Below are 22,607 nucleotides of genomic sequence, written 5' to 3'. Positions count from 1 at the left end.
ATACTATTTGTTTCATTGACTAACAGAATTTCCTTTTTCCAATTAGGAATTCTTATATATGCTCATGATAAACCAAATCATATTATAAGTGTGAAAACAAAAAACCTTTCCCAATCTCCTGAAAACAACTTGATACTTTACTCTTCCAGAATTTTAACACATACACACACACATCTAAAGTTGCAAAACTCGAATTGGTCTTTACATTTTGATCTGCATATTTCTTTTTCCACTTAACAAGTTTTCAATTTATTAGACAGTTTTTCTTACCAGTATTTACTGATGTACTTATTAATTTAATGGTCTTATAACAATGCATTGCATGAATGTATCTTAAGTTCTTTATTTAACAATTCTGGATTGATAGACATTTTTCTTTAACAAATAACGTTGCATTGAAAATCTATACATACATCTTTGAATGTTTGGAAGACTATTTCTGTGAATTAATTCCTAAATAGAAATGTTTATGTTGAATAGTGTTTATATTTTTAAATTTGATACTATGAAATCTCTTCCACAAGGCTTCAAAGCTTTTGCTATCCCAACATAAGGCTGCCATCCCTTTGCATTTCTGCCAAAAATGTACATTATCATTTTTCTGCTATCATTTTTGCCATGTCAGATAAACAAATATGTAATCTCATTTCAGTTTTATTTGTTTGATCATTTGTGAGGTTGAGTTTATTGATCATTTGTATATCTGATATGATTCTGATAGCATATATCATATCATATAATCATATGTACTTTGACCGTTTTCTTGTTGGGTTATATTCCTAATTGAATTTAAAAATTTCTAAAATGTAGTAGATAGTTAGCTCTGTATTAGGGTTCTCCAAGAGCAACAAAACCACTGAAGTGGGTATGTGTGCTGCATACCCATGTGTGTGTATACAAAGATATTTACCATAAAGAATTGGGTCATGCAGTAAGACTGAAAGGTGCCAAGATATCTCTACAGCTGCCAGGTTGGAGACCCAGGCAAGGCATGGTGTTGTTCCAGTCCAAGTCCAGAGGCCTGAAAACCAGAAGAGCCTACGGTGGGAGTTCCAGTCTGAGTGCCAACAGACTTGAGTCCGAGTGTTTCAGTTCTGGTCCATAGGCAGGAAAAGACAGCAGCTCAGCTCAGAGGCGTCAGGCACAGGCGCTGTCTCTTAGTCAGCCATTTTGTTTTGTTCAGGACTTTGGATGAGGACCATCCACTCAGTCTGCCAATTTAAATGTTAATCTCATCCAGAAACATCCTCACAGACATACCCAGAATGATGTTCGACCAAATGTCTGGGCGTCCCTGGGCCCCGTCCAGCTGAAACATAACATGGACCATCATAAGTCTTAACAGTTTGTCATGTTTGCAGATATTTTCTTTGTAATTATTTTACAGTTCAGAAAATTTATGATACACTAACACCTCTATGCACATACTTAAAGAGAAGATAGTGACACTTAGCTATTTTAATTTTATTTAGCAAATATAGCATTATTAATTTATAAAATAGATGCTAGTCAGAAATTTAATTCTCTTTATCAAGGAGCAGTTTAATTGGTAATAGTAGTCACACCAGTATGTGACTGTGACACAAAACCATGGGTTTATTTTCAAACAGAAGGGTGATGATGTTGTCAGTGCTGCTCTGTATTATAACTGGAAAGTTAATGACACGTGTGATGTTGAAGGGTCTCTTATCAAGGGATGGTACGTATGTGAGGGAGTTCCACTGCAGATCCCACCAGGAGAATGAATGCTCTAAGACATTAAATGTCCTTCTTCTTCCCCACTGCAGGATTGTTCTCCAGAGAAAGCTTCACGTGATCTTTTATTGCCTTATGCTTTCAACTGCTGTGAGCCACAGCAGTCTTCTGTTTGAAATTAGTCACCCGTTGCTGATGACTTTTCATTTTAGACAGGCAAAAACCAAGCTAATTTTTCACTTATTTGATTTTGCTTTTTCCAGTTCTTTTTTGAAATTTATTTATATGTTGGAAATTGGCATCTGAAATTATATGTATTTATAATGTACAAGGTGACTTTTGAAGTCTTTATGCCTTTTGCAATGGTTTAATCTAACTAATTAGCAAAGGCATTATTTTATGTATTTATTGTTTTTGTGGTGAGAACATTTAACACCTACTCTCTCAGTATTTTTCAAGAAATATCATTTTTTCTTAAATGTATGATCACACAAATGGTATACCTTTACTCCGTGTACAGAGAATCAACATGTATCCCATTTGTTTACAATAAAAATAAATTAAAAAAAATTGTTCTTTTTGGTTATACGTGGCAGAATGTATTTTAAGATTTCATATATATGTGGAGTATAACTTCCCATATTTGTGGTTGTACATGATGTGGAGTTATACTGGTCATGTATGTGTTCACATATGAGCATAGGAAAGTTTTGTATGATTCATTCCACTGTCTTGCCCATTCCCACGCTCCCTCCCTTCTTCCCACCCCATTCTCTCCAATCTGGTGAACAACCTCCCGCTCCCCACCTATTGTGAGTCAGCAACTGCACATCAGAGAGATCATTCAGCCTTTGTTTTTTTTGGGATTGGACTTATTTCTCTTAGCATGATAGTCTCCAGTTCCATCCATTTATTGGCAAATGCCATAATTTTATTCTTCTTTATGACTGAGTAATATTCCATTATGTATATGTATCACATTTTCTTTATCCATTCATCTGTTAAAGGGCACCTAGGCTGGTTCCATAGCTTAACTATTGTGAATTGAGCTGCTATAAACATTGATGTGGTCATGTCACTATCGTTTGCGGATTTTAAGTCCTCTGGTTATATGCTGAGGAATGGGATGACTGGGTCTAATGGTGGTTCTTTTCCAAGTTTCCTGAGGAAGCTCCAAACTGCTTTCCATAGTGATTGTACCAGTTTGCCATTCCACCAGCAATGTATGAGTGTACCTTTTTCCCTACAGCCTCGCCAACATTTATTGCTTGTATTCTTGATAATTGCCCTTCTGACTGTAGTAAGATGAAATCTCCGTGTATTTTTTAATTTGCATTTCTCTTAATTGCTAGTGTTTTTGGACATTTTTTCATTTATTTGTTGACTGATCATATTTCTTCCCCTGTGAAGTAGCTATTCAGTTCTTTTGCCCATTTATTGATTTGGGTTATTTGGTTTTTTGGTGTTAAGTTTTTGCATTTTTTATATATCTTGGAGATCAATTTTATATCTGAGGTGCAGGTGGCAAAAATTTTCTCTCATTCTGTAGGCTCTCTCTTTATGTTCTTGACTGCTTCCTTTGCTGTGAAGAAGCTTTTTAGTTTGATACCATCCTGTTTACTGATTCTTGATTTTACTTGTAGCGCTTTAGGTGTCTTATTGAGGAAGTTCGTTACTAAGCTGACATGATGTAAAGTTGGGCCTACTTTTTCTTCAAGTAGGTACAGGGTTTCTGGTTTAATGCCTATGTCCTTGAACCACTTAGAGTTAAGTTTGTGCAGTGTGAGAGATAAGGGTCTAATTCCATTTTGTTATGGATTTCCAGTTTTCCCAGCACCATTTGTTGGAGAGGCTATCTTTTCTTCAGTGCATGTTTTTTGCACCTTTGTCTAGTATGAGATACCTGTGTTTATGTGGGTTTGTCTTTGTGTCTTCTATTCTGTACTGTTGGTCTTTATGTTTTAGTGCCTATACAATGTTGTTTTGGTTACTATAGCTCTGTAGTATAATTGAAAATCTGGAAGTGCCTCCTGCTTCACTTTCCTCCCTGAGGATTGCTTTGGTTATTCTAGGCCTCTAATTTTTCTAAATGAATTTCATTACTGCTTTTTCTGTTTCTATGAAGAAAGTCATTGGAATGTTAATAGGAATTGCATTAAATCAGTATAGCACTTTTGCTAGTATGGCCATTTGGACAATATTAATTCTACTTATCTAAGAGCTTAGGAGAACTTTCCATCTTTTAAGGTCTTCTTCAGTTTCTTTCTTTAGAGTTCTGTAGTTTTCATGGTAGAGGTCTTTCACCTCTTTTGTTAGATTGATTCCCCAATTTTTTTGTTTGAGGCTATTGTGACTGGGATTGTATTCCTAATTTCTGTTTCAGTTGACTCATCACTGATGTATAGGAATGCAATTGATTTTGGATGGTAATTTTATATCCTGCTACTTTGCTGAATTCATTTATGAGTTCTGGAAGTTTTATAATGGAGTTTTTTGGGTCTCCTAAATATAGAGTCATGTCATTGGCAAATAGGGATGGTTGGTGTTTTTCTTTTCCTATTAGTATCCCTTTAATTTCTTTTTTCTGTCTAATTGCTCTGGCTAGAGTTTCCAGGACTATGTTGAATAGAAGTGGTGGAAGAGGGCATCTCTGTCTTGTTCGTTTTTAGAGAGAATGCTTCCCATTTTTCTCCACTTAGAATGATGTTGGCTTTAGGTTTAGCACATATAGCTGTTACAATGTTGAGGTATGTTCCTATTCTCCCTAGTTTTTCTAGTGTTTGGAACATGAAGGGGTTCTGCATTTTGTCAAAAACTTTTTCTGTATCTATTGAGATAATCATGTGATTTTTTTTCTTTAAGTATATTGATGTGATGAATTACATTTATTGATTTCCACAGGTTGAACCAACCTGGAATGAAACGCATAGTACTTTTAATATATTTTTGTATGTGATTTGCCAGGATTTTATTAAGAATTTGTGCATCTATGTTCATCAGGGATATTGGTCTAAAATTTTTTTTTCCTTGATGTGTCTTTGTCTGTTGTTTGTATCAGGGTGATACTAGTTTCATAGAATGAGTTTGGAAGGATTCCCTGTTGTTCTATGAAGTGGAATAATTTGAGGATTAGTGTTAATTCTTTTTTGAAGAAGGTCATGTGGCTGAGAATTGTCTGGTCCTGGGCTTTTCTTTCTTAGTAGGCTGTTGATGGTGTCTTCAATTTCATTGCTTGAAATTGATCTGTTTAAATTTTCAGTGTCCTCCTGATTAAATTTGGGTAGGTCATATGTCTCTAGAAAGTTGTTGATGTCATCAAGATTTTCTGTTTTATTAGAGTATAAATTTTCAAAGTAGTTTATCATCTGTATTTTAGTAGTATCTGTTATGATATTTCCTTTTTATTGCAAATTTTAGTGATTTGAGTTTTCTCTGTCAGCTGGCTAAGAGTTTATCAATTTTACTGATTTTTTTTCAAGGAACCAACTTTTGTTGATTAGATTGTTTCTTTTGTTTCAATTTCACTGATTTCAGCTCTGATTTTAATCATTTCTTCTGCTTTTGGTGTTGATTTGTTTTTCTTTTTCTATAGCTTTGGGATGTAATATTAGGTATTTAGTTGTTGACTTTCTATTCTTTAATGAATAAGCTCAGTGCAGTGAACTTTTTTCTTAGCACCACTTTCATGGTGTCCCAGAGATTTTGATATGTCGTATTGCTATTCTCATTTACCTTTAAGTATTTTTTTTTATTTCATTCCTAATTTCTTTGCTATCCATTGGTCATTCAATAGCACATTATTTAGTCTTCAGGTGCTAGAGTAGCTTCTTGTTGATTTCTAATTTCATTCTATTATGATCTGATAGGATGCAAGATATTTATTTCTAATATTTTGTATTTGCTAAGAGTTTCCTTGTGGCCTAAGATATGGTCTGTTTTAGAGAAGGATAAATGTGATGCTGAGAAGAAAGCAGAAAGCATATTGTCATTGATGGATGAAATATTCTATATATATCTATTAAGTCTAATTATTAATTGTATTTTTTCAGTTTTATTTATTTTATTTAGTATATTTTAAAATCAACTCAGATTCAACATTAAGTGTATTTCAGATACAAACTTTATCAACTTTTTTTTCAAATTTACATAAAAATAAATAAATGGTCATGAAATAAAAATATTCCATTACCTAAAAATACTTCAAATATCATTGGTAGTAAATATGTCCCCTTTGAACTTAGTGGTATATGCTCCCCCCTTTATATATGCTTTGAAATTGGGGGTACAAAATAAGATGGGAATGAAATCAAACAAAATCCCCATAGTTCCCATCTTCAGAAAAATATATTCAATCAGTTAATAAATATTTAAAAAAGTGAATTGTGTTTAATATGACTAAATTAATGCAAATTCAAACAACAATATGATTTCTGCCCATAGTATGCACAACATTAAAGATTGCTAATAGCAACAATGTGAAAAACAAGCACTTTTATATGCTATTGGTGGAGGTGTAAATTAGTCTGTCCTTTTCTTGGAGAGTAATTGGGCCATGTGCATCAGAATTTTTTATGCATATTCACATGGATACAGGATTTCTACTTTTATTTTATTTTTCAGTACTAGGGATTAAGCCCAGATGTGCTCTCCAACTGAGCTAAATCCCCAGCCCTCTTTTTTCCTTCCATACCTTTTTTGTTTTTTTGAGGTAAAGTTGAAGTACAGTAAAATGCATGTATTTGAAGTTTGCAATTTGTGCAGTTTTGACATGTATGTAACCAATATAATCAATAGAAAAAGAATTTTCATTACTTTTTAAAATTTGAAATCAGTGTTTCCTGCATGATTTATTACATTAGAAATCGATCACCTTAAGACATATAGAAAGAACCACAACCCCTTGTGTCAACTATTTCAGAATTAAATGGTGCACTTATAAATATCTCAGAGGTCAAGGAAGAAAGCACAAGAAAAGTAAATAATAAGTGATTTGAACTAAGTGATAATAAAAGCTTAATATATCAGGATCTCTGAGATGAAACAGTACTCAGATGAACATTTATAACTTAAAGTACTTTTATCATAAACTAGAATAACAATCAGATTATTTTCAAATTAAGTAGTAGGAAGGAAAACATAAGAGTAGGAGCAGAAATATATGAAATAGAGAAGAAGTAATATAGCTAAAATTTGATAAAAATCAAACAAGTCTAATCAAGAAAAAAGCAAGAACATAAAAATTAATATCAATGGACAGGGACCTATCAAAATAACCCTACTAAAAATGTATTAAGGTAATATTACAATTGTATGCCCATGTATGTGATAGCTTACATAACATGGTCTATATTAGAGAAGGATACATGTGCTGCTGAGAAGAAAGTGTATTCAATCATTGATGGATGAAATATTCTGTATATGTCTCCTAAGTCTAAATTATCAATTGTGTTTTTTACTTCTATAACTTCTTTATTTAGTTTTTGTTTAGAGGATCTATCCAGTAGTGACAGAGGCATGTTAAAGTTACTCAGTATTATTGTGTTGTGGTCTGTTTTATTCTTGAAATTGAGAAGGGTTTGTTCGATGTACATAGATGCTCCATTGTTTGGGGCATAAATATTTATGATTGTTAAGTCTTGATGTATAATTCTCTTCAGTAGTATGAAATGTCCTTATTTGTCCCTTCTGTTTAACTTTGGCTTGAAGTCCACTTTATCTGATATAAGGATAGAAACCCCTGCTTGTTTATGTAATTCATGTGAGTGATATATTTTTTCCCATCCTTTCACTTTCAGTCTGTGGATGCCTTTGCCTATGAGGTGAGTCTCTTGGAGATAGCATATTGCTGGGTCTTGTTTTTTTAATCCAATCTGCTGGTCTGTGTCTTTTGATTGATGAGTTTAGGTCATTTACATTCAATGTTATTATTGATATATGATTTTTATTTCCTGTCATTTTAAATTTATTTCTGGTTTTTAATTTGAATTAGTTCCTCCTTTGATTATTCTTCTAGAGTAGTCTTTCCCTTTGCTAGTTTTCACTTTTATTTTTCATTTCTTCTTTGTGAAATATATTATTGAGTTTGTTTTGTAGTTCAGACTTTCTAGTTGTGAATTCTTTTAACTTTTGTTTATCATGGAGGGGTTTTATTTCATCGTCAATTCTGAAGCTTAATTTTGCTGGGTATAGGATTCTTGGCTGGTATTCATTTTCTTTCAGAGCTTGATATATATTGTTTTAAGACCTCCTAGTTTTGAGGATCTGGGTTGAGAAATCAGCTGAGATCTGGATCAGTTTTTCCTTTAAACATGAATTGTCATTTTTCTCTGGCAGCCTTTAAAATTCTATCCTTATTCTGTATATTAGGCAATTTTATAATTTAAAAAATATACCTTGGTGTGGGTCTGTTGTAATTTTGTATATTTGGGGTCCTGTAAGCCTCCTGTGTTTGATTTTTCATTTTATTCTTTAGGTTTGGGAATTTTTCTGATATTATTTTATTGAAATGATTGTGCATTTCTTTCATTTATATCTCTGAGCCTTCATCTGTCCCAATAAATCTTAAATCTAGTCTTTTCAGGTTATCCCATATTTCTTGGAAGTTCTGTTCATTGTTTGTTAACATCTTTTTTCCATGTTCAACTTTATTTTCAAGATTATATATTTTGTCTTCATTGCCTGAAACTCTGTCCTTCAAGTGGTCCAGTTTACTGGTGATGCTTTCCATTGAGTTTTTAATTTGGTTTATTGTTTCCCTCATTTTAAGGATTCCTGCTTGATTTTTTTTCAGAATCTCTGTTTGTTGAAGTGATCTTTCACTTCCTATATTTTATCTCTGATTAATCATTCCTTACTCTTTACCTCACAGATTAGTTTAACTATGTATATTCTAAACTCCTTTTCTGATGTTCATCCCACTGTGGTGGCGATGGATTCTGTTATTGAAGTGTCTTGGTTTGTTTGAAGACATTTTTTTCCCCAATAGAAATTGGCTGTTCATGGAAGAAAAGATTCATGAGAGGAAAAATATATAAAGTAAAAATATAAAAAATTAAAAATAAAAAAGATTACAAAATTGAAATATGCTAATCAAACTTCCTACTCCTCAAAAAACTGATTCGTGAAAAATAATTGGTTTCAAAAATGCTAGAAACGAGGAAAGAAAAAAATATATGAATATGTATAAATTACCATGAACCATTAAGGTCAGAATTAAGTAGAGAAATGGAAAAAAAGGGGGAAAAGATATCAAAAGAATTATTTCCATTGGATTTCAAAAGAGTCTCAGCTTCCCTTCTCAGCAGTGAGGTGGGTTGTCTGGAGTATGATGCTTGCTCCACCCTCAGAGTGGGGTAGCTAGGGTGAGAGAGGTAATCCTGTAGGTGGAACTCCTGGAGCAAGGTTTTATACTCCTTTCAGACTTTTCACTGGAATCCAGCTGGTCTGGAGATTGTAAATTAGCACACGTCTAGGGTGCATGCTGGAAGACTGGGTTTTACTGTTATGGTGGAGGAGCCAATTATTAGTCCACTGTGTCACCTGGGCACCCCAAGTTTCCTGGTTCAGTCCAAACTCAGTCTCTTCTGTCCCTGCCCTTTCGAATTCCTGGCCAGGCCCATCTCTCCCAGCTAGTCCTGCAAGCAGCCAGATTATAGGGGGAGCATGAGGGTTGGGTAGATTTCCAGGACCAAATGTCCCCTGTGTAAACCTCTCTCTACGTTTGATTTTCTCCTGTTCACTTAGGCACACTTTATGTTGTGCAGTGTGGATTTGCCAGGCCTGTATTTTGGGTCAGTCTCATGTTTGCAGGAATCGGCTCCTTCAGTTGCCAGTCCCTGTGCCACTGCTGCACAATGGTTCCTTCTTCTGTCCTCCGCACTCTGCGGGGAGAAATGTGATTTCTTTTCTGTACAAGGATATTGTGCAGTGTGCCTTGGAGTTTAGTCAGGTAGTGTCATTGATTTCTGAATTCTCTGTACCCAGGCATGCCTCAGCCTCCTAAACATGCAGGTTGCTTTCATTTCCTTACTCAAGCACAGTGGAGGGACTGCTCTGGCCGGTTCCTCCAGCTATGGCAGTGACTGTGGTCCTGGAGATTTTTTCCTTATTTTATTATATCCAACCTCCTGAGTCCCAGATTTGCTCTGACTGGCAAAAGTAACCCTATTCTTTTTCATTCACTCACCTTGCTGAGGAGTTGCCAGGAAAGCAACCTGCTCTGTTCTACCATCTTGAAACCTCTCCCAATGTGTTATCATTAATGTAGCCATCGTGCTGTATGTTAGAGCTTTGAACTTCCTCTTCCTAACTATAAATATATATTCTTTGACATTTTCCCAACTTCTTCTCCCCTTCAGCCACCCCTTCATCTTATAACTACCATTCTTTCTATTCTCTACTTCTATGAGATCAACTATTTTAGATTCTGTATGTAAGTGAGATAATGTGGTATTTTTCTTTCTGTGCCTGGCTTATTTGTTAATTCTGTTATTGGTGCTCTCTATTCCCATTTTCATTTTATACGTTCTGTTTTTCAGCCCCAGTATTAATTTGGTTTTTAAAATTATTATTATTTTAATATTTCTGTTTTTCTAATTCTGGCCCCTTATTTTCTTCCCTTCTTTGAATTGTTTCTCTGTATTTTTTGAAGTTTGTTGAGCTTCTTTAAAAAAGTTATTTTGAATTCTTTGTCAAGCATTTCGTAAATCTTCATTTGTTTGTGATGGGTCACTGGTACTTGTATTTTTTTCCATTTGAGGCTGGCATGTTTTCCTGCTGGTTCCTTTATCCTTGTGGTTATGTATCATTGTTTGAAGTAAATACTTATTCTAGTCTTTTCAGATTGGTTTTGTCCAGGAAAACTCTTCAGCAGTAAACCTGTGCAGAGATTCTGGGTAGGTCATCTGTGGTGGCCCCTAAGCCTGTGCTTGCTGGAGCTGTGGAAGCACCACAGGGTGTCCTAAACCCAGGACTTCTGCAGCACACAGTGTCAAGTGAGAATTTCTTGGCTACCCAGGCTGGCACATTACTGGGATACACTTAAAGCGTCTGGCTGCTGAGGCTATCACAGTGCTGTGTGCACCTGAAGTCTTGTCCACTGAGGCTTCCTTGTTTCTGAGGTTCATCTGAAACCTAAGTTTTCTGTACTGGATCAACAACTATCCAATTCTGAGATCAGATGCATTTTGCAAGGGTTATGGGTTCCTGTCTTGCACTGGGGGATCAGGTCAGAAGGCTCACCTTGTAGGTACCAGTAAGGTTTAGGGGCCATTGGTGTCTGGGTATTTTCATGCATGGGTAGTTGTTTTAATTGATCTTTCTTTAGGGGATGATCACTGGAGAGCCCTCTTTTGTCTTTTTCCCCACCTTTTCTAATTGCTGGTAACTTTTCAACAAATGTTCAATACTTCTCATTATATTCTGATTGTTAAAAATCTGAGTTATCTAATTTAGTTCAGGTTTCAAAGTTTTGAAATTAAAGTCAGGCTATCTTTAATGGAATTTATTTTATCTGGCAACTATTACCTTTGTGTCAATTAGTTCTGAGCATCTCTTTTGTTCCTCCAATCTAAAAGTGCTCCTGTAAGCTTCCCTACAAGTCCTCCTTGTACATGTTGTTCTTTCTCATTGCAACCATCTGTAACCTTCCAGAAAGTACCCAGAATAGCTCCAGTGTTACAGATTTCCAAAAACCTGTGTTACTGGGACTATCAAAGAGAAATAATTAATTATCATTTATATTCTTCATCTAATTTTATATAATTATATAATTTTATATATTATGTATATAACATATATTTTAATATAATTTTATATATTATATATTTAAGAGAATTATTAATTTTGTATATTTTTTCTAATTCTGGTTTTTGAAAGACTTGTTTGATTCTTACATATCAGAAGAAATCCATGCTGTTATTTGATAGCATATGCATTTTGGAGAAAAATTCTGGATATCTTGCTTTTCAGAGTTCATTCTGAGGGAAAGAAATATTTGCAAAGAAAGCATGTAAACAAAATAGACTCATCTTTTAATTAAACCAATTCAATTGTTGCTGTGCTTGTGAATTTTATTTATTTCAATATTTGAGTCTTTTAGGCTAATTTCAGTTCAGTTCACTGAATCTTTCATGTGTAATTAGAAAATAAAATGCTTTTAATTAGTAGTATGACATCATGGTTTTTAAAGAAAAACAAAAGATCCCCACAAAAAACAAATATTACATTTTTTAAATAAAAATATTCTGTTTTCATAAAGATCTGTTTTCAGAAACATGTTACAAAGGTCAGAGTTCAGAGAAGGTCAATTACAGTGAGCATTTTCTTTTGGTGGTGTTAATGATACCTACTTGTCATCAGTGTGGGGACAATAACATTAGTCAAGTTAACAATTTTTGATTTAATTTTTACATCAATACATATTTATAATACTTTATATTTAGAGAAGGTTTAGAAACCAAATTAGTAAGTCAGTGCCTGTATATTATTTGAATATTGCTTTTGTATTTAAAATATAGTCTGTGAACTAATTTTAAAGATTTCTGGTTCATACATTTTTAATAGTCTTATTTTTAAAATCAGTTTTAGGCTCATAGCCAGATTGAGAGGAAAGTACAGAGATTTCCTGTATACTTGCTGCCTCCACACATTTATAGCTGTCCCCATTAGCAACATCCCTCCTCTAAATGGTATGTTTGCTGTAACTGATGAACTTTGGTGCTTCGTCAACCACCCAAAGTCTGTAGTTTGTATTAGGGTTCATTCTTGTACATTCTGTGGCTTTCACCAAGTCTAATGACATTTGCCCACTGTTACAGGGTCATGTAGAATAGTTCACGCCCTGTTCGTCCTCTGTATTGTTTATTCAACCCTCTCTCCCCCAACTCCTGGTAACCACTGGTCCTTTTAATGTCTTCATATTTCTGCCTTTTCCAGAATATCACAGAGTTGAGAATCATACAATATGCCTCCTTTTTCATATGAACTGCTTTTTCTTAGTAATATGCATTTAAGTTTCCTCCACGTGTTTTCATGGCTTGATAACTCATTTCTTTTTAGAACTGAATAATATTCCTTTGTCTGAATGTACCACAGTTTATCCACTCACCTACTGGAGAACATCTTGGTTGCTTCTATTTTCGTACATTTTTCCATTTACCATATTTCTTCAAATTCCATTCTCATTCCATTTTAAATACATACAGAATTCTCAGAATTTGCATTCTGCATGAGTGTGTGTGTGTGTGTGTGTGTGTGTGTGTGTGTGTATCTATCTATATATATGGCAACAAAATTGTTGGATTATTTGAGTAATTTGTAAAACAAACAAATGAACAAAACCCTCTCCTAGAATTATAGAGTTAATAATTATTTTATTTTCAAACAATTACTTACTTAAAGATTAACTTTTGAGTATCTTTTGGTACAAGGCTATATAAATGTTCCTAATCTTTATATTTAAAAAATGATAATTAGCAGTTGAAATTTTCTGGAAGAAATCTGTTGCTATATATCACTTCTTGGAGAGTGCATCAGGGCATGCATGTCTTATATGATATCTTACATCTGAAGATCCTGGTCAGAATTTGTTCACCTGTCCTCATGTCAGGGCAAACTCTTTTCAAAAGCGCTCAGTAAAAACAGTGTTAATGTCTTGGTTTTACTCTTCACTAAATGCTAAAAGAATGCTTTCATGTTTGTTTATATAATTTCACTTCCAGATAGTTCTCATTTCTGTAAGATGGTAGAATAATTTTATTACAGAGAAGAAAAATAATGGATAGTTAATTTCCATTCATTAAAATATAAATGTGTTAGATTAATGAGGAAAAATGGTGTGTGAACTTTCAAAAAGAGCTGACAGAGTGTGGGAGTTGTGTGAATAAATAAGTGAACAATCTCGAGTTTAACACATTGTACTGTGGAAGCACAGAACTGGTCATTAGATATTGACTGAGCACTTTGAAAGTTGAATAATTATTACTGGGTGCTACATGGTTTCAGGTACTTTCAACTCATGTTTTAGTCAAAATGATTACTTGCTCTCTGTGTGTCTTTTTAATGTCCTACAGAATTTCTTTATGTGATAACTGCATTTAACTTGGCATATCCAATCACTCCCTGGAGATTTAAATTGTCTTGCGTGCCAGCAAATGCAACTGATGACGACTTCCTTTTGCCTGCTGGGATCTCAAAGAACGCTTCACGTTTGGATGGACATTATGAGGCAGTTGTTGAAGCTAAGTTTAATTCAAGTAGTGCCTACCTTCCTAACTTATCCCACACAAATTTCCACTGTTGTTTTTGGAGTGAACAAGAAAAGAACTGCTCTGGACCTGAGGATAGCACCGACGGGAGCACATTTGTTTCAGCAGTAAATTCCTTAGTTTTTCAACATCTAGGTGCGTATTTTAATTTTCCAGGCATTAATTGTTAGGTTTTCACTCTGTCACACCATGTTTTAATTCTCTAGAAACTTTAGGAAACAGATATCTTATGGATGTCATTTTTAACATATATTATTGCTTTCGTATTATTAATAAAATTAGGATTTACCATGTGACCAAATATTTATGCCCCCAATTTTTTTATATCCCATAAAAATGCAATAAGAGAACTCTTTTTACCTTTAAGTACATTCCTTGTAGTCTTCTAAGTTTGCTTTGAAATAGAAACATCACTTTATCTTTGTTAGATAAAATATCAAATTATTAATAACTTTTGACTTAGTTAAATTTTTAAATAGTCTACAAATACTAATGATTTGTTCAGGCAAGGAATCTCTCTGAAACCATATACATTTTTTTTCCATATACATTTTAAATCAAGGGGTTTTGTTGTTTTAAGTATAATGCATACTAAATATAAGTAGCCTAATTAATTCTGCCTCTGAAAATATAAACAACAAAACTGTTTCCAGGTCTTCTGGAAAAGCTAAATAGACCTGAGTTAATTGATTCAACTATATGAAGAGACTTTTTAAAAATATAAGTGTAAAGCATAATATTTCCATGTGGGCTTAATCAGGATTTCCCAATTGATACTATTGCTATTTTGGTGCATTAGGGCATGCATGTCTTATATCATGTCGTCTAACTGGAGGATCTTGGGTACAGTTGTCCAACTGTTCTCAAGTAAGGGTAAACCCTTTGCAAAAAGTGCTCAATAAAAGCAGTCTTAACATTTTGGTTTTACTCTTGTTTTGGGGGGCTAACATGTACGTTTGGGATGCTGTCCACTGTGAGATAAGCAATAGTCCTGGACTTTACCCATTAGATGCCCTGTGATGTTCTCTTCCCAATTGGAATGAAAAAAAGTCTCTAGGAATTCCCAGATATGCCCTGAAATACAAAATCACCCCTAGTTCATCATCAATGATAGATATAAAGAAGCACTGCAGTATGTTGAAATCAGTTTAGGAATAATGATGAAGCATAAATATGTAGTAAGATCAAATTAAAAAAAATAAGATAATGCCAATAACTCCCTGTGTCTTCAATTTGGTTCATAGCCACTAATTTCATTTTAAATGAGATACCTTTTAAAATGTGTAAGGAAACTTAGCCAATTCAGTAGTTTTTAAATATGCCAAGAGTGAACTGAAGAAGCCAGGTCCTAATGATGAGTCTTAAAATGATTAAAAAAAAAAGTTAGCACTTTCTTTAATTATGAAGGGTAATGATTATTATTTTAATTTTATATTAAATGTGAAGGCTAATAACTAGTTACTTTTAAGTGAATTTAAATTTTCATAACTAAAATTGCTAGGTTAAATAGTGATTCCTGAGATTTCTGTTTATTCTTGCAAGTAGGCTACTTCTTTCATAAGAGCAGCAGTGTTACAAGGTCCTTAGTAGTTGGAAATCCTTATTTGAGGAAATGTGTTAGTGGTGTCTTAAGTTAGTATTGTCCTAAGTTAGTTATGTTTTTCAACAGTTGCTATTCCTGCCTTATAAATTATGAATTATGCATAGTTTATCTTCATTCTTATCAGGTAAGTGTTTCAATGTGTAGTGGAATTGTACTTTTATTAGTTGTACTTGGGCCTATGATATCACAGTAACAAAAATTTAAGACATGGATCCTAGCTCAGATATGAGTCACTGTGCCTTTATTTGCTAAAACAGGCATATAAATATCTCTCTGGATTTGCTTATTCATTGATATTTGTTCTTTTTTCTCTTGAAAAGTGAGAATGAACTGAATTAGGTGAATTTTGAGGTCTTTTGTCTGACTTAAGTGATTTGGGATTAAAGACAAGTTTGAGAAGAAACATTTGAATTTAATTCTTTTACTTTACAAAGAAGGAAACTGAGGGTCATAGGTACTAAGTGACTTGGGCAAGCATACCACTAGTTAGAGCTTGTTCTTTTTCTCTCAGAATGGGCAATAGAAGTTGTATCAGAACATGAGTAAATTCAATTTAGCTCTTCTCTTTCACTGAGTTTTTCAGAATGTTTTTCAGATTTAATGTAGTTTATTTTTAATTTAGGTGCAAACTGGAACATACAGTGCTGGATGAAAGGGGACTTGAAACTATTCATTTGTTATATGGAGCCATTATTTAAGAATTCTTTCAAGAATTATGACCTTAAAGTTCATCTTTTTTATGTTCTGTAAGTACCAAATAAATTCATTTGGCCATTTCTACAACACAGTTTTTTTTTTCTTTTTTTCTTTCTGAAATCCAATAGTTTCTATCCACAAAAGTGCATCATGAAACCTCTCCCATCCCTACCTTTCCTTTAACAGCTAAACATTTATAGAGAGTGTTTTCGCATATTTTTTCTTTTTATATGCAGCATTCTTCGCCATTAGATTTCCTTTGCTCTTCCTCTTGATTCAGGTGGCAAGATACTACAGATATAGATAGGCATATAATTTGAAAGAAATGTGAACTCAATTCAGGGGTCCTAGATATTTAAGTAGAAAAGGGAAAAACTTATTTTGTGTTTCTTCTTCAGTTATATTTTTTCATATGTGACATTTTTTTGTTAACTTAAAAATACAAATACTTTATTTGTGCTAGGCAGAAAGTCAAAAAAGTGGTTTGAAACAGCCATGTACTTATAATTCTATGAGGTAAGATATTCAAGGTTTCTTATAGCTCCAATAATAATATACACTCTTAATTTTAACTCTTTAAATTTTTTCTCATTCATTTTTTTTTGGGGGGGCGGTGCTGGGGATGGAACCCAGGGCCTTGTGCTTACAAGGCAAGCACTCTACCGACTGAGCTATCTCCCCAGCCCCTCATTCATTCTTTTATTTGGGACTTAAAGAGAGACTTGACTCCTTTAGTACTGTAGTTATTGAGACATACCACTGAGTGCTGATATGCTAAAATCTGCATAGGAAGACAGTGGAGACATAGAGCATTGGTTACTCTGGGAGGAGGGGAGGTGGTGAGTCATTGCTTGATAGATACTGAGTTTTAGTTTGAGAAGATGAAAAGAGTTCCTGAGTCACATGGTGGTGAAGGTTGCACAACAGCATGAATGTACCTGATGTCACTGAATTCTACACTCAAAGTAGTTATAGTGGCAAATTTTGTGTTGTCTATTTTACCATAATAAAAAGTCTTTAAAAAGAAACGTAAAGACATATTAGAATATAAAGATGAATAGTTATGACTCTGCCTTTGGGCTAGTGGTTGGGACAGAGATGCACAAAGTTTCAGTCTCAGTGATTTCTTAGATGTGCTTGGTGGGCACATGCTGCTTTGGCAACCCTTGATTCTTGTCAGGCATCCAGTCCAACTGGTGAGAAAAGAGAGGAGGGAGGTTGTCTAAAGAAGGATACAGCTGAGTTGAATATTTAGGCATAAATAAGAGCTAACAAGAACATGTGCAGGCAGTGTAGTGTTTTGCAGATATCAGCATTATGTGAAAAACTTCATGAAAATTTAAGTTAGGTAGCTCCACCCGAGAACTAGTGAGTTCACAATTTTCAGCGTGGGGCCCATTAATCCTTATTTTAATAAGCCCTTTAGATAATTCTGTCAGAACTCAGGATTGAGAGTCCCTGGTATAGAGGTTGATATGATAGATTTTGGAGTCATACTACCTGGTCATACCACTTAGTAATGTACACATATAGTACTAACCATGCTGAACAGCAGTTCTACCTGTTGAAATTAACTCAATGAAAATGTTTACATAAATGCATAAAATTATTTGTTCAATGAATAAAAAAAATGCTTCTAATTTTTTTGCCAGTTTACCCTCCTTCAATGTCTTAATTAGCCAAAAATTATTAATAAAGTAATAATATTTTCTAGAAGTGGTCAGTGGTCAAATATAGCAGAAAGGCCTCATAAAGTCAGAATTGTATCTATGGACTTGACAATGTAGAAGTAATGGGTACTGTTATGGTTTAGATGTGAAATATTCCCCAAAAGCTCATGTGTTAGATAGTGCAAGAAGGTTTAGAGACTTAATGATTGGGTTATGAGAGCCTTAACCTAATCAGTTCCTCAGGCTCTTGATGAGAGACTTTGAGAGCTGGAAGTTACGTCCTCAAGGAGGGGATATGAGATGGCTGGTGGAGGAGGTGTCTCTGAGGGGGCATACTATGGCATGTTCTGAGGATGTGGAAAAACACCTGGTCACTGGAGCTGCCTGCTGCTGCCTAGGTGGGAAACCTTTGCTGGGCGATGCTTTTCAAGAATGGGAAGCAAAACAGGAAGGCCCAGGTTCTTTGTTCCTCTATTAGCCTTCAAATCTTTTTCCAGGACCCCCATTGGAAGTTCTTTTTAATAAAAAGTTAGGTAGTTGTTTATTGTGGTTTGCAGACTTCCAGCCCCAGCCTGGCAAAAACAAAGGATAGGGTGGCTTTGAAGCTGAGAGGCAGCAACCTCATCACCAGCACAGTCCACCCTTTGGCTCCTTAGCATGCACTCTCCAGTCTCTATATTCTTGAGTTTTTCTACAACTTTCCTATAACTTCATGCTTTCATCTAGTAAGATGCAACTACACTTTAAACAAAAGGAGACTTTCTTGTCCTCTTCCTCAAGTGCATGCCGCTTTTGTCATTGTATCCATTTCCTTTTTCCTTCCTTCCTTCCTTCCTTCCTTCCTTCCTTCCTTCCTTCCTTCCTTCCTTCCTTCCTTCTTTATTTCTTTATTTCTTTTTGTGGTTCTGGGGATTAAATGCAGGTACACTGTGCCCCTGAGCTGCATCTCTTGCCTCAGCCTCCCAAGTTGTTAGAATTACAGGCATGCCATTTCAGGGCAATATTTGTGATATTGATCTCTGGGTAACATTAATTGCTTCTCATATTCAGTCACAGTCCTACCTGAAAAAATATTCTGGAAGCTAAATTATAAAATTAACACCACCAAAAATCCTCATATAAAATAATGAGGAGGAGGTTGAGAGGAAATTAGGTAATGTAATATATTATACACACATATGTACAGAAGCATACTGTAGTTCAAGGATGAATAGATGTCTTAGTCCATTTTCTGCTGCTACAGCAGAATACCACAGACTGTGTAATTAGTAAAGGAAATTTCTTTCTCACAGTTGGTAAGGTGGGAAACCCAAAATCAAGGGGCTGCACCGGGTAGAGGCAGATCACATAGTGAGAGGGTAAGAGGCAAGAGAGTGAGCAAGCTCGATTCTATGACAAAGCCACTCCTGTGATAATGGCTTAATTCATTCATGGCGGTGAAGTCCTTATGACCTAATCACTTCCTAAAGGACTCACATCTTAATAGCATCACAGTGGCAATTAATTTCAAAGTGAGTTTTGGAGAAACTTTCAAATCATAGCAATAGTTAAAGGATGGGAAAGCATGAGCTTTTTCCTAGTCTGTAGAAAATAACCTAGCAAGAAGAGAAAATTTGAAGATATGGTAGAAGGCGACCCATTGAAGATATATTATAGAGAGTGAGTAATTGAAAGGTAACATCCAGAGAAAGACCACAAATGTAGTTGGGTCTTAAAATGAAGGAGGCTGTTTTGGTTAGCTTTCTGTCTCTGTGACAATACCTGAGATAATAAATTGTTATGGAGGAGACATTTATTTTGGCTGGCAGTTAACAAGATTTCATTTCATGGTTGCTTGTCTTTGTTACTTTGGGACCTGTGGTGAGACAGAGCATCATGATGGGATGATGCTCTTGTGGTGGAGTAAAGCTGCTTGCCTCATGGCAGCTGGAAAAAGAGAGAGAGGAGTAGAGGGAGGGGAGATGAAGGGGCCAGGGTCCTTAAACACCCTTAGAAGGCATGCTCCCCGCAATCTAACTTCCTTCCACAAGGCCCCATTTTCTAAAGCTGCCACCACCTCCCAATAGTGCCACAGGTTGGCAACCAAGCCTTAGACACAATGACCTTTGAGGAACATTTAAGATCCATATTGTAATAGGTTCATTTCAACTAGTTAAGTCAAGCACTGTGGTAGATGAAGACATATTTTAGATTTGGGGCAGAAATTTTACAAAATGGTACACTCCTACAATGAGTCTAATGCTTTGGATGGTGACCAAATACTAGTGCCTAAACTGGAGAATTTCAAATCTTACCAGCAGGCTAGGGCAGTGTGCTCAGTTTTAAAGTTATGTGAACATGTGTAAGGATTTATATATAAATATATATGTCTCAGAGCATTAAAACTTTGCACAGTAACTTAACTATACCTGAGAATTTTAACGTCAGTCAACTAAACATTTATTTGTTTATTTATCTAAATGGTAGAACCCAGAAAAATGAGAAAATTGTGATAAATTAATGAGTTTTTAAAACTCGCTTATTTGGGGAACTGGCTCGCTAGTGAGAGCCTTTCTGACCAGAACAAGCTCCGAGTCCCGGAGCCCCTGCAGCGCAGCGTACTCCGGCAACGAACCAGCGGAGAGCCTCGATCCGCAAGCAGCCTCTGGGATCAGAGCAGGGCAGCCAGAGACCTCTTCAGGCGGCTCTGCCCACTCCGGCTGCAGGCTCTCTTCACGGGGCGATCCAAGATGGCGGCCTAGAGGGAGACTGCACCCCCAGTCGCTCCAGAACCCTGGAGTTAAGAAGGGGAGGCATTGAGAGACTCGGACTGAAATAGAGCCACAGGTGAGTCTGCCCACTGGGTAAAGCTCGGCCCGGGTGGCAGGCCCAGATAGAGGTGGCTTATCGGAGCCGGGCAGGGCAGCTAGAGTCATTCACAGGCAGCCCTGCGCACTCCCACACAGCCAGCTTCTCCAGTTTCTCGGAACGGAACTGGCCCGCTAGTGAGAGCCTTTCTGACCAGAACAAGCTCCGAATCCCGGAGCCACTGCAGCGCAGCGTACTCCGGCAACGAACCAGCGGAGAGCCGCGATCAGCAAGCAGCCTCTGGGATTAGGGCAGGGCAGCCAGAGACATCTTCAGGCGGCTCCACCCACTCCGGCTGCAGGCTCTCTTCACGGGGCGATCCAAGATGGCGGCCTAGAGGGAGACTGCACCCCCAGTCGCTCCAGAACCCAGGAGTTAAGAAGGGGAGGCATTGAGAGACTCGGACTGAAATAGAGCCACAGGTGAGTCTGCCCACTGGGTAAAGCTCGGCCCGGGTGGCAGGCCCAGATAGAGGTGGCTTATCGGAGCCGGGCAGGGCAGCTAGAGTCATTCACAGGCAGCCCTGCGCACTCCCACACAGCCAGCTTCTCCAGTTTCTCGGAACGGAACTGGCCCGCTAGTGAGAGCCTTTCTGACCAGAACAAGCTCCGAATCCCGGAGCCACTGCAGCGCAGCGTACTCCGGCAACGAACCAGCGGAGAGCCGCGATCAGCAAGCAGCCTCTGGGATTAGGGCAGGGCAGCCAGAGACATCTTCAGGCGGCTCCACCCACTCCGGCTGCAGGCTCTCTTCACGGGGCGATCCAAGATGGCGGCCTAGAGGGAGACTGCACCCCCAGTCGCTCCAGAACCCAGGAGTTAAGAAGGGGAGGCATTGAGAGACTCGGACTGAAATAGAGCCACAGGTGAGTCTGCCCACAGGGTAAAACTCGGCCCGGGTGGCAGGCCCAGATAGAGGTGGCTTATTGGAGCCGGGCAGGGCAGCTAGAGTCTTCCCAAGGTAGCCTTCCACACTCCAGTAGTGGGCTCCTCCCACACGGCCAGCTGCACGGCGCAGGCCCACAGTGAGAGCATTTCCGCACAGAGCCAGTTCCAAACCGTGGAACCAGTAGGGGGCTAGGGGCAGTTTTCTTCGGATGAGCTGCTTTATCAGATTCCTCCAAGACATCAGGCTACTTAAGACTGGGAGGTGATACACTGGAAATCTACCGGGACACTATAAGCCAGTAGTGGAAAACTGCAATATCTCAGGGTCCCACTGACAACTGACCAATATGAGAAAACAAGGGAAGAAAATGTCCCAAACAAACCTAGATACTACATCAATAAAACCCAATGACAGCACAGCAGAAGAAATGTCCGAAAGGGAGTTCAGAATGTACATAATTAAAACGATCAGGGAAGCTAATGAGGAGATGAAAGAGCAAATGCAGGCATTGAAGGAGGAGATGAAAGAGCAAATGCAGGCATTAAATTATCGCACCAATCAACAGTTAAAAGACCAAATACGGGAAGCAAGAGATCATTTCAATAAAGAGTTAGAGATACTAAAAAAAAAACAAACTGAAATACTTGAAATGAAGGAAACAATAAACCAAGTTAAAAACTCCATAGAAAGCATAACCAATAGGATAGAACACCTGGAAGACAGAACCTCAGACATTGAAGACAAATTATTTAACCTTGAAAGCAAAGTTGGCCAAACAGAAAAGATGGTAAGAAATCATGAACAGAATCTACAAGAATTATGGGATATCATGAAAAGGCCAAACTTAAGAATTATTGGGATTGAGGAAGGCTTAGAGAAACAAACCAAAGGAATGAACAATCTATCAATGAAATAATAACAGAAAATTTCCCAAATCTGAAG

At 36.5% G+C, this 22,607-nt stretch overlaps 1 protein-coding gene across 6 annotated transcripts in view; it reads left to right on the top strand.

Annotated features, from left to right (window-relative positions):
* Window positions 1-22,607, top strand: part of Lepr (leptin receptor) — a 120,469-nt gene that overhangs the window by 19,484 nt on the left and 78,378 nt on the right. For all 6 annotated transcript variants that reach the window (XM_047518996.1, XM_047519004.1, XM_047518984.1 and 3 more), the window contains 2 exons: window positions 13,767-14,096; window positions 16,187-16,310. In XM_047518996.1, the coding sequence (XP_047374952.1) occupies window positions 13,767-14,096; window positions 16,187-16,310 (454 nt within the window). The remainder of the gene's footprint in view (window positions 1-13,766; window positions 14,097-16,186; window positions 16,311-22,607) is intronic.

Source organism: Sciurus carolinensis, chromosome 1 (genome assembly GCF_902686445.1).
Source record: "Sciurus carolinensis chromosome 1, mSciCar1.2, whole genome shotgun sequence".
NCBI lineage: Eukaryota > Metazoa > Chordata > Mammalia > Rodentia > Sciuridae > Sciurus > Sciurus carolinensis.
This window is presented reverse-complemented; position numbering and strand designations above follow the sequence as displayed.